At 36.0% G+C, this 13,642-nt stretch overlaps 1 protein-coding gene across 1 annotated transcript in view; it reads right to left on the reverse strand.

Annotated features, from left to right (window-relative positions):
* The window catches only part of LOC140746960 (arrestin homolog), a 77,757-nt gene that overhangs the window by 12,143 nt on the left and 51,972 nt on the right, over positions 1-13,642 (reverse strand). Inside the window, exon 6 of the mRNA XM_073079156.1 lies at positions 11,244-11,391. Within this exon, the coding sequence (XP_072935257.1) occupies positions 11,244-11,391 (148 nt within the window). The remainder of the gene's footprint in view (positions 1-11,243; positions 11,392-13,642) is intronic.

Below are 13,642 nucleotides of genomic sequence, written 5' to 3' on the forward strand. Positions count from 1 at the left end.
TTATTAAATTATTATTTTTGTTTTTTTATATAACTATTTTATTCTGTCAACAACCCATTATTGTCCCACTGCTAGGCACTGTTCTCCTCAGAATGGAAGCATTAGTCCATAGTTCACCGCGCTGGCCAAGTGCGTATTGGTAGACTACACATACGTTTGAGATTTTTTTATATAAATCTCTCAGGTATGTCGGTTTCCTCACAATGTTTTCCCTCACCGTTTTAAGCAAGTGACAATTAATTTCTAATACGTATATATCCTTGAAAAATTAGAGGTGCGTAGGATTTGAACATCGGACCCATCGTTCGAGAGGTCGAGTTTCTAAACCATTGGACTATCACTGCTAATTATTTTATTGCCTAAACAAAATCTATTAGTTATAAAATACATACACATTCAGGTAATACGCATACTAAACATTAGTTTCTTTTGCCCAGAATAGACATAACATATATGTATAATCGAAAAACATAACCCTCGTTTATTCGATGTCAGGTAAAAAAAATGTGAACGTAATACGATTGTCAGTTAAATATATTATGATCTCTCGGTTTTATTGCCGTTATATATGACTGACATTTACTAGCATTTCGTAACACTGACACTTAAAATAAATACATTATTGTAATTGGATTGCGTTCAGAGCTTTTAAATTTACGTTTCCTTAAGTGCATTCTTAAATATCGAGTCATTTTGAAAATTGTATGCTTGTTATTTTCGTATACTTAATATTACAACGTCGCAGACCCCGTTTTACATTTCCGAGATATTTCGAATTCCTATTCATAAGCGTATTGATTTAAAAATATTTTATTCAACGAAAAGTTATGTTTGGGTTTGCAATCGTCAGAGGACGCAATTTTACTTTTTGGTTGTCGTTGGTGTGCGATTTGCACCCCCTTTTTCAAAAAGGCGGCCGAGGAACAAGAGTTGAAACCGCACAAACTTGGATTTAGCTTCATACAAACCCGCCCTTGACATCCAAAAAGTAAGTTTTTTAAAAAGGAAATTGCTAAGGACTAAAAATTGTACAATTTAATGGACAATTTCGCGTTAGGTCAATGTGACCTTAACACTAAACTATGCCAGATTACTTATTAATGGTTAATATGGTCGTAAATAGATAATAAAAAAGAGTAATTAAAAACATGTCTAATTTTTTAACCGTAATTGATTATAATATGTGCTATGGACACATACAAACATATACATATACACACCTAGGAACACATTTTTTTAATTTTAGATTTACTTTCAATTTTCTCCTTTTTCCGGAATCAAACCCGAGACCCAGCACAGCACTCAACGAGTACTGCGCCACGCAACATGACTCGACTCGAATGTGAGACAGAGATTAAGTCAATTACTTCTGACTGTGTTATTACACCAATTAAAGTAATTACCGTGGCCTTTGTCCTGACTGCTCCTTCAATTACAAAACTGGAGCATGCAAATGATAATGAACTGTGCAAAATTTACAATCTGAGATAGTGTAATGTTCTACTTATTTTTATGTAGGCCATTTTTAAAGGTTTGCTTAAAAATGAAAGTTAAAACTACTGAGCACATATTCCACTTGACGATAAGTGATTACTGTCGATCTTATAAATCTATAATCAACCCCAGATAGGAATTGAGTGCCGCCTAAGGTCAGCCGCAGATTTGTTACTACCCGTGAAGACTAATTTCTGTTATTAATACTATCTACCCAATGTTTAACCTACCAAAGATTGTTAAAAAAAGCATACATTGCCAAATTTTGATCTCTGTTAGGAAAAATATTTATACATTTGTGCGTGTATTGTAAACTCTTCCCTAATTGTAAACATTGTATCATAGGATATTGTACTAACAATAGTTATTCAGAAACACAATATTGCTAGCGCGATATCATATTGCCTGTGCACATCGAAGCGAAAACGACAGGATGTGAGCGAAATGAAGTTTAACACAGGAAGTCGAACACCGTAGGCCATTATGACTAAAGTTCGCAAATGTCATATGCATTACGTTAAAGTTAAGCCTCTCAGCTTTGAAGAGTAAATATAGAACGAGGCTTTGGTCTGCCCGGATGTGCCTTAATAGGGTTGGGAATTAGTGATGAAACTAAGGTTTTATTTTAAGTCGTATAAATACTCGACCAAATTTGAAAAACTCGTCTCTTAAAAGTTATTTTTTTGTAATAATAAAGCAGCAAACGAGCTTGCAGTCCACCTGATGGTATTTGGCTATTACATATCTGATATCTGTAATCAATCTCAGATAAGATTGGATTCCTGAAGTCGGCTACAGGCGCGCTTCTAACCCTAAGGTTAAGTAAGGTAAGGTAAGGTTTTCTTTCTTTACTACACACTTCAAACCAAAAGACAGTAGCCCTTATACTGCTGTTATTTTAGGCAGAAATAGGTGTGGCGGTGATGCTGTCGGAGTTGAACCACAGAGGGTTTTACCACCTTATGTTATAACCATACTTATGTTAAGAAGTTAAGAATGGTAAGGATTGAATGGTGATTCTTAAGTGTAACCGACTCCAAATCGATCAGAAGTCAATTGTGGTGGATAATTCGTAGCTGTCCTTTATGACTAAACTGGAACGGTTCACGTAAGTAGGTATGTATTAATATAACGTTAAAAAGAAAGTATAATAATACTGTCGTCATAAGATATGTGTTGGCACCGCTGCAGTCAAACTTCAAAAACTTCTACCGACTTTGTAGATAGATCTATAGAATAAGCAGTATGTAAATTTATTTAATACAAGCATAATAACACTGTCATAAGACAGAAATAGGTGATATGTTGGCGGCGCTGCAGTCAAACTTTGAAATGTTTTACCAACTTTGTAAGTAGATCTATAGAATTGCGTGTCAGTTAATATGTCATCTGTCTGGGACACAGGATATGAACTAAACAAAGTTTGAACACAGGAAGCCATGTCAGCTCAAAATAGACTAACAAAGAACCGTTCACATTTCAGTTTTGTGTTGAAAATATTATTTTAATTTTATAGAATTTTATGTGGTTTGAATGCTGAGTTACTACCTTCTCATATATGTCTGTCTTACTACACAATGTTATACGCTTTTTAGATCTAAAGGTGGTAGAACCTTTTGTGGTTCGACTCCGGCAGCACCACCGTCACACCTATTTCTGCCTAATAACAGCAGTGTTAAACACTGCTGTGTTCCGTTTTGAAGGGTGTGGTAAGGGAGACATACTTTTCCGAGGCATTCCAGCTTAGTCCTCAATGGTAGCAGCGCATCTGTGGCCGACCTCAGGTAGGAATATCTAATCCTATCTAGGGTTGATTACAGATGCCCATGGGCGGGAGTAGTCACTTACCATCAGGTGGACTGCATGCTCGTCTGCTACTCCATTATTATAAAAAAAAATGTAATGTAGAAACAGTTACTCGGAGCGTTTTAACTTAGTTTTTAGAAAAACGATATCAATAAACATGGAGTGCGTTACCAAATTTCGGTATATAATTACACAAGAGGAAAATAAAATGCTGTCCCTATGATGGAAATTATACATTGACGTTTATCATCTACAAATACACTTCTACCTGAACGCAGCCACATACGTTCCTACCCCTAAAAGCTTAATTGATGACTAAACTGTAACATCTACATCTGTTATTTGCCTTACTGTAGTAAGGTAAATATCTTCAACTTTAATACAGTCTTCTTGTTGTCAACCTACTGTTCCACTGCTGGGCACGGGTCTCCTCTCAGAGTGAGAAGGATATACGCACCATAGCAGAGTCCACCGCACTGGCCCTACGCGAGTTAGTAAAATTCAAACACCTGTTTTTCTTCATCTTTGTAGCAAGTAATAATTAATACGCACATAAGTTTAAAAAATGAGATTAGGATTTGAACCATGGACCCCCGGATTGAGAGGCTGAGTGTCTACTACTATGCTATCCCTGTTTTACTGATATTAGCTTGCTATATTATAAAATAGAAATAAGTGTACTCAGCATCAATTTTACCATTAAGTAAATTTAGCACAACATTAGCTAGACCGTTTATTGTCGTAACTTCGTATGGAACTTCATTTGGGTCACATCCGCAACACAAGGTTGTCATGTCACTCGTTAATTATGTGTGTATATGCCTTTGAGTTAAGTAGATCAAAGGTGAAAGGGTAAAGAGATTGGCCTGTTATGTTAGAATAATGTATGAATGATATATCTACTGATAAGCAATATAGCCTAATGGTTGAAACTCAACCTCGCATCGGGGATCCGAAGTTCGAACCCAAGCACGCAACTCGGTTTTTTCAAAGTGATCTGGGAGTTCTTTTAAGTTGTGTGAAGTCTACCAATTCGCGGTTAGCCAGCGCGGTGGACTATGACCTCAATCCCTCTCACTCTGAGAGACCCGAACCCAGTAGTGGGGCAGTAATGGGCAGATGGCTAGAAAGTAACTTGTTTATAATAGTTTATTGATTTGAAGTTACAAAACGTAGTTGTTCGGTGTTCGGTGTCAAGTATTTCTATCTTGTTTGTCTTTCTGGTTTGTAGAATGTGGTAAGGGAGCCATACTTTTTCTGAGGCATTTCAGCTTAGTCTTCAGGAGTCGCTGCACAACCGTGGTCGATCTCAGGTAAGAATCTAATTTTATCTGGGATTGATTACAGACGTACATGGGCGGTAGTAGCCATTTACCATCAGGTAGACTGCATGTTTTTTTGCTATTTTGACGTCATTGAAATATTTAAAAAAACAATTGACGCTAAAACATCAATGAAAATGTGTTTTTTTTTTCAATTTTCATTCTTTGAAATGTACAAATGTATTGTCTCAGTAATGACTAAGAAATAGCCAATGATCTATGTTTTTTCTAGATCTGTCAACGGAATAATTAGCATGCAAGCGTCACGTCATGGATTTCAAACAATTGTGGATACTTACGAAGATCTATAAATAAACGTTAAGTGGGTTACGTTCCAACTATTTTTAATCTGGAAAATAATGCGAAAAGTATGCTAAATCTATAACAATTGTACTTTAGCACTTGACATATTTTGTTACTTTAGATCTATGTTTGTGTTAAACAGTAAAACTATTTTAAAATAATAATGCTTAGTAAATGTAAAAAATAGAATAACAGAGTATGAGTTTTTACCAACAAACAGCGGTAAAGGCACGAAATTGTCGCTTTTTTAATAAATTCACACATTTACCTCATGTTGGTAAGTCTTGAGATTAACCAGCAAATCTCAAGATTTACCGTACTTCGGGCTTACAGTAACATAGAGTCTATAATTAAATTTATTAATAGGTATACCTTCAGCGAAAATGAAAATCTTCAGAAATACATATACTGTTTATAATTAAATTTATTAATAGGCACAGCGAAATTGAAAATCGTTTCACGCTTATGAATTGAGTCAAAATCATGTATCCACCGGAGAAAGATAATGCGCATTATTCACGGTTTGGTTGGCACGGGACAGCATCCGTTGGAACGGTCTCAGTATATTATGTCTTGAAATGATAAGCAATACCATTTCGGTTATGGGCGCCTGGTACTTTATATTATGTATGTTTTGATCTATTATAATTTGTGACAGTGGAAATCTATTGTAAGTTATTTTTTATAATATGTGAGCAAGAGCAGCATGCAGTCTGTCTGATGGTATGTAACGACTGCCTCCCTTGACATCTCTAATCAACCCTAGATAACATTAGATTCCTTAATGCGAATTATTTACGGTTTGGTAGGCACGGGACAGCATCCGTTGAAACGGTCTCAGTGTATTATGTCTTGAAATGATAAGCAATACCTTTTCGGTTATGGACGCCTAGTACTTTATATCATATATATTTTGTTCTATTATAATTTTTGATAGTGTAATATAGAAGAAGGAGCAGACGAGCATGCAGTTAACCTGATGGTAAGTGGCTACTGCCGCCCATGGATATAATCAACCCCAGATTAGATTAGATTCCCATCTGCGGTCGCTACCTGAGTACTAAGCCTTTTTACTACAAACAAGATCCTTCAAACCAAAACGCACAATTTCTACAGATAGTACAAATATAATGAAATCTTAAATGAAAGATCTTATTTTTAATGTTGATTAACTAATAAACATTTCCAATTATATAACCATTTATTATATTCTATTTATGTTATCCTTGATTTAGTTCTTAGGTGATTAGCATGTTCATACTTGATTACTCCTAATGACTTCCATCATAAATGTGTGTGCACGTGGCACTTTCAGGGTCTCGTTTAACACCCCATGTCAAATTATTTTCTACGTCTCACTAATGGGAACGGCGGAGTTATGACTGTGATGTTTGGGCTAATAACCGAAACCAAATTATTCCGGCGTTCCAGTTTTACATACGATCGTGAAATTTTCAGTACCGCATCATAACTTTGTTTGTGTCGACTGCTTTTTGCAAGCAATTGGTTTGAAATAGTTTCTGGGTTCCGTATGAAAAATAAATAAACGAAACCCTTATAGGGTCACTTGTGCGTGCTAAGTCAATTTGCTCCGAAATTACTGGACCAAATGAGTTAAAATTCGGTATGCATAAGTTTGTTTATAATATTCAAGTAAGAAACGACCAGGCAGTCCACCTAAGTGACTACTGCCGCCCATGGACGTCTGTAATCAATCCTTGATATAATTAATTTCCTTCGTAAGATTGGTTCCAGATTCACCGCTGATGACTAAACTGGAATGCCTCCGAATAAGATTTGACTTCGGTGGCACCGCCGCCACACCTATTTGTGATTAAAACAGCCATGTTAGAGCTTCTGTGCTATAGTTTGAGAGAGAGAGAGTAGGCATGAAGTAGGAATCCAGGATTGATTACAGATGTCAATCACGTAGACTGCATGCTCGTCTGTTACTCCTCTAAAAAAAGATAGATTACCGATTGCTGTTGCTATAGAAAATGTCACGCGTATCGTCGACAGTGCAACAGGTCCCTAACAGTTACACCTCAAATGTTTGGAGTAATAACCCATAACCCATGAACGTAAATCAAGCGTGATGTCGTTATTTTTATCGACGGTTTTACGACATGTTTCGAAGTTTCTGGCACGGTTTAGTGTTGTTTATTCATCATGCATCCGTCCTCGATGAGGTTTGATACTTAATTTGCGCGTATTTTTAAAACAGCAAAAAATAGTGATAAGCTTTTGGTAAAAATTGAGCAGTAATAGTTTTGAGGATGGTGGAACCCTTTGTGGTTCACTTCGGCGCACCACCGCCACATATTTCTACCTCATAACTGCAGTGTAAAGCGCTACTGTGTGCCGGTTTGAAGGCTGTGGTAAGGGAGACATACTTGTCCGAGGCGTTCCAGCTTAGTCCTCAAGGGCAGCGGCGCATCTGTTATGGACCTTAGGTAGGAATATTTAATCCTTCCTGGGGTTGATTACGATGTGCATGGGCAGCGAGTTTACTCTCGATCGGTGAGTCCAAGGTTTAAACCCCGGACACGCTGACGCAGCTTTGTTTTTTAAAATCATGTATATATCTACACTAATATTATAAAGAGGAAAACTTTGTTCGTTTGTTTGGTTGTAATAAATAGGCTTAAAAACTACTGGACCGATTTTAAAAATTCTTTCACCATTCGAAAGCTACATTATCCACGAGTAACATAGGCTATATTTATTAGAAATATATTTGATAAATGGATTTTGAAGCGGTACAAAGTTTGCCGGGTCAGCTAGTTATAGATATACATTTTATGACTTGTTATAATGGTGAGGAAAGCTATATACGTTACAATTCTTTCAAAAAGTTCTGAAAGGTGCGTGCAGTGTACCAATCCGGTTAACACGGTGGAATATAGCTTAAACACTTCTCATTCCATGAGAAGACCCGGTACCCAGCACTAGGATAGTAGGTACCTAATCGGTCGATGCTCGAAATAATATAAATTCCAGAGGATGTAGTAATCTTAAGATTAATCATTGATACGCTATCGCCATATTTATAAAAGAGTTTTTATTGTAACTATGCTTATAAATTTGCACAAAAATGTTAGAAGCTTTTTATAAATAAAATGTTATTAGGTACGTGTTTGCAAATGAGTATACTGTTTATGTAACGTAACAAGAAAACCGTTTTGAAGGCAAATATAAATATGGCCGAATTTGTTCCTGACAATCTTTACAAATATAACGTAGACGTAATACACAAAATATTGAAGCTTTAGGGGAGAAATACCGTTATATTTATTCCAAATGACTGAGCTTGTCATATCTCTATTTCAAAAAAGAACAACCCGACTACCTTTGTGTTGCAACGCCACAACCACCCACGCCCTGATAGTAATCCGGTGAAACAAAGTGCACTGTGGCATATTTTCATGAAAATAATATTTCAGCCTTTGTTTGTCGAGATGAAAAATTCTGATCCATTCCTGTTTCTGTCTTAGTATTCATTTGATTTAAGAGGTTTTGTACTCATTTACTTTATTTTTGTTATAGACATAGAATATGTAAGGTCGTGCCTTAAAAATCAATCTATCCAATGTGTTGCCTACCAAAGATCGAAATTGACAATTTCTGCCAATGCCTGTGTAAATACATCTATACTAATATTATAAAGAGGAAAACTTTGCTTGTTTGTTTCATTGTAATGAATAGGCTCAAAAACTACCGGACCGATTTAAAAAATTCTTTCACCATTCGAAAGCTACATTATCCACGAGTAACATAGACTATATTTTATATGAAATGTATTTCATAAATAGATTTTGAGGTGGTACAAAGTTTGCCGGGTCAGCTAGTACTTAATATTTTCAAATGTTGCCTGCCAAAGATGGGAATTTGGCAATTACTAGTATGAAGTTTTTTTCAAAATATGTCGATCTCTGGTAGAGAAAACATTAAATAGATTGATTATTATTATTAAATAATGCTACTAGAAATTGTCAAAATTTCGACTTATAGTCCAATAAATTTGTATGGACGTATTTATATCTACGAGTACCAAGCTGAGGAGATAAGGGTTGTGGCTTTAAAAACATTGTAAAGAAAAATATGGGGTCTATCTGATGGGACATTTTGTTCTTTATCTCAATTAGACTTATTGCGAAATTATACTTCTTACGCGACATTTTGATATCTATCACACTAAGACTTATTGAGAAATTATACTTTTTACGTAAATGGTATTTACAGCTTATGTAATCCCAGATATGTTTCGCTATGTACATTAATGTTCATTCAAATGAATCGTACCGATATTGCGCCTCACGAGTCGATGCGCCTCAATATTTGTCATATCAGGTGGAAAAGATTTATCTTCGGGGTTGGGAGCCTTTCACCTAATGGGCTTCCACAACTGTACTCCAATATTTGGAGTTACAATTAAATGGGTTCTATGTTTGGTATTTTGTGTACATATTTACTTATTTAGGCAATGTAAAGCGCTACAGTTTTCTGGTTTTGAAGGGGGTAGTAATGGAGACATACTTTTTCGAGACTTTCAGCTTAGTCCGCAGGTGTAGCGGCGCGACTTCAAATAGGAATCTAATCTCATTTGGGGTTGATTAAAATGTCCATGGGCGATAGTAGCCGCTTACAATCAGGTGGACTGCATAGTCATCTGCTTCCCTTCAAACCAGAACACAGCAGTCTTAATGTTGTTTTGATTAGGCAGAAATAGATGGTGCGGGGGTGTCCCCGGGGTCGAACCAGATAGTTTCCACATCTTCTGAATATGCAGAGTTCAGTTAGTACTTCAGTCAGGTAGACTCATGCAGTCTCATTGCCCGTTACAATTTCATAAAGAACGTAGTTATGCAATAAATCGTTTCATTTCATTTCATATCTATGAGGAAAGCCAACTCGTGTAGGCTTAATACCCCACAATCTATCCACAAGTGGCTATTAATATAAATTGCGGTGCTATTGTTATCCTCGCCAACTCATTTGTATGGAATCTTAGACTAATTAGCTATATTCCGTGATAACATTGTAGCGTTAGCTATTGTTCTATGATATCTTAGTCTCTATTATCATCATTTATGTAATGAGTACTTCCTTTCACATATCTGACGGCTTGAAATATTGGATATGGTTAATGTTGGGTAAGATTGATAAACCGTATCCCAGGTATATAGAGATTTGTTAATAGACTTCAAAAAAGGTTCTCAATGCGACCTCTATGTGTGTATGGAAGTTTGTTTGTCCGCGATTTTCTCAAAAACTATTGTCAAAATCGAAATGGATCAATTGGGTTTTGGTTATTTGAAAGCTTATTTAAGCTGGAAGATTTTAGTATATAACACATTTGAATTTTTGGGTAGTTTCCGTGAAAAACCAAAAAACCATGATTTCATAAAATCTTGAATAAAAAGAAATTACATAGTCTGATTCTGATTTATAAACATTTGTAGATTCGTGGCTTTATTTAGATATTTATGTGTCCAAGCAGGGAATGAACATGAATCCTACAGAAGGTACGGTAGAAGAGAATGACAGAGGGTACGGTAACCACAGAACCACATTGATTCTGAATGATCGTAACCATGAACCCGGGATATAAATATTAAGTTATTCTTTATAGTGTCTATGAAGGTACATTAAGTGTATATATTAAGTGTATATTAAGGTATTACACCTTCAAATCAAATCAAATCAAATCAAATCAATTTTTTTATTCAAAATAGGTTCTTTACAGATCACTTTTTGAATGTCAAAGCAACTACCACCACTTCACAAGGTGTTTCGTTATGGAGAAGAAGCGGCGAAAGAAACTCCATAACACACATCTTTTAAAAAAAATGTTTTTGACAATGTTAACTTAACGTAATGGTACATGTGGAGCTGGAGCTAATTCAGACCACACCGTTTTGTCAGTCAAATAATCACTTACTTTATAGTACGCTTTTTTACATAGCGTTAGTTTAACGACATGTGTAAACTTTTTTTCTGTGAGATTCAAATTTTTAAGGTTTTACCTACAATTTTTAAGGTGGTACCGTCTGTGGTTCAACTCCAGCGGCACCAAAGCAACACCTATTTCTGCCTAATAGCAGCAGTGTTAAGCGCTGCTATTAGGCAGCTGTTCTGGTTTGAAGGGTGTAGTAAGGGGGACATACTTTTTCGCGGTATTTCAACATAGTCCTCGCGGCGCATGTGTTAATCGTATCTGGGATTGATTATAGATGTCAGATGTTACATTGGCGACAGTAGTCACTTATCGTCGGGTGGACTGCTTGCCCGTCTTCTCCAATATTATGTAAAACATACCTGAGAACGTTGTGATGAGCCAAGGCCTTCAGTGTGTGGGGCGAGTGTGGTGGCAGCGTGGGAGGGAAAGGCTTCCCCGGGCCTTGCAGCACACGGATTCCCATGCGCACAATATTCCGCCGAGACACCTTCTCATCAGCTCGCTCCGCTGGGAAAATAAAAGTAATTTAATTTTGAGTTATATTAATAGACATAGGTGAAAATGTTTTTAAGTTTTTTTAAAACTCTCGTGGTCTAGATGATGGAGTAGATGTCGACAACGGTTGAGAGATACGAGTGTATTAAAGCTCGTTGTTAATAATAAATCCATTCAACTTTTTGCCTACCATGGATCGAAATTTGACCATTTCTTTCAACTAAAAATTGTCATTAAATTATTGTTTTTGCTATTTACAACATTGATTATCAATAACAGACATGAGACAAATCGTAAAATCTTAACTGATTGCAAATGGTCCACGAAGTTAAGTAGCTTAAGGCGCGGAAAATAATTGGATGGGTGACCGCTAGTGGCTGAGCTTCATACAGGTTTCCGTGCTTCCGAACGCACACTAGGGTCAGTCTTGGTTGTTTTTATTAGACGGCAATTAATAACCTTTTCGGAGGCCTTTTTGGTTGGTTTTTAAACATACATGGGTGTCAACCATCCCCATCCCATCCCATCAAACTAATTTGCAACTTGTTCAGTCCGCATTGGGGCAGCAAGTTGGAGCGTGGGCTAGAACTCCAATTGATGGTTTCCCATGCCCAGCAGTGGGACATTAAAGTTTCCCAACTGACAGATAGGTATGTCGAAATTCCACTGGACAAAGCACTTTGAAAGTAATGACAAATTCCAAACATTTTACTTTAATTTAAATTGGACATGTCCGTTCGTTTCGAATCAAGCTTATTTGTATTGTGTTCCAATTTAACCGTAACGTAGGGATGGCGATCTGAGATCGATTAATCGAAGAATCGATTTCTTGGACCAAAAAAATCGATTATCTTAATCGATCTCCAGTATTGGTTCGATTCAGTGAATCGATATTTGGTTCTAGAAAATCGAAGTTCGTAATTTCGTAATTGATTGAATATTATTATTTTTTTGGTTCTGTTCTGATGACCATTTTTCTTCGCTAGCTTCGCCCCTGAATAGTTCGAAGATCAAATTTTGGAGATTCTATTGACTTCGATTTTTTTGTGAATCGTTTTATCACACTTCGATTCGAATCGATATTTTCGGGAAGAATCGCCATCCCTACCGCAACGTGGTTTTAAAACACAAAAACACGATAGGAATGTGTATTTAGGCCGAAGTGTTCCGCAAAGTGTTTACGGCACTCAAAATTTAAGGGTACTGTAAATAACAGTACGCCATAATAATGAATTTATTTTGTTTAAAAAATAAAAGTGCGAGTTTCGAAGTTCGCATTTTTATTGTTTAACAATATTCCGCCCGCGGTTTCGCTCTCGGTCGGAGATTTTATCTATCGCTCGGGAATTGTACTTTTTTCGGCATAAAAGGTTTAAATCATCGAATCGAATTATTTAATATATTCTTTAAATAAGCCACTTTTGCATAATTATGATAACATTAATTATTACAATATAATACTTAATCAGCATAATACTTTTATTCGAACAATTGTAATTATTTTACATCATAAATTTGAAGTATCATTAAATGAAAATATTTATTCCATTATTTATTTTAATAAAAAACAATCACTATAAAATTTGTAGCTACATGTTTGTGCGTATTATGAAACACGAATATTCTACAATGCTTACACTTCATTGTTTTAAATCTTTGAAATTTAAATTAGAACTCGTGCCTTACGTTAATAATAGAGTCCTATGTTAATTTACTATACTGTAATATTTCGGATAATTATAAGCTTTGTAGAATGGTTTACACGTGCTAATTATCCTCTAATTTTGTCAGAGGACTATGTAAGCCGTAGTGTAACAATGTTACACATGTTTATTCTCATCTAATTTTAATTCTAGTATATTATTATAAGCTTACAGCTGATTGTAACATATGATAAGTAAGATCGGGTAACACTTTCCAATTATCCTCTAATTTAAGTCATAGTTTAAGAATGAGTTTGAAGAACGTGTTTGAGAAAATTACTTTGGAATTTTAAAAAATATTGGGAATGAGATCGGTAGATTGTCCGGCAGGTTCCCCTTAGAGCAGAGCATCGGGCATTAGGCATCGGGTACCCTTTGAAGGTTTCGCCGTCGTGCACAAAAAGGTATTTGTCGGCAACCTTATCTTTGCACGGTAGTGCGTCCACCAAATTCACGGAATGCACACATAAGGTAATAACGGAGATTACTATATTAGGCTGACACGCTTAGGCCACTCTAAGGTAATTTAATAAGGTGGCTAAGCAACTATTGTTATTGAG

The sequence above is a fragment of the Epargyreus clarus genome, unplaced genomic scaffold (assembly GCF_041222505.1).
Source record: "Epargyreus clarus isolate Ecla_fem2 unplaced genomic scaffold, WU_Ecla_fem_2.2 ptg000014l, whole genome shotgun sequence".
In the NCBI taxonomy this organism is placed as follows: domain Eukaryota; kingdom Metazoa; phylum Arthropoda; class Insecta; order Lepidoptera; family Hesperiidae; genus Epargyreus; species Epargyreus clarus.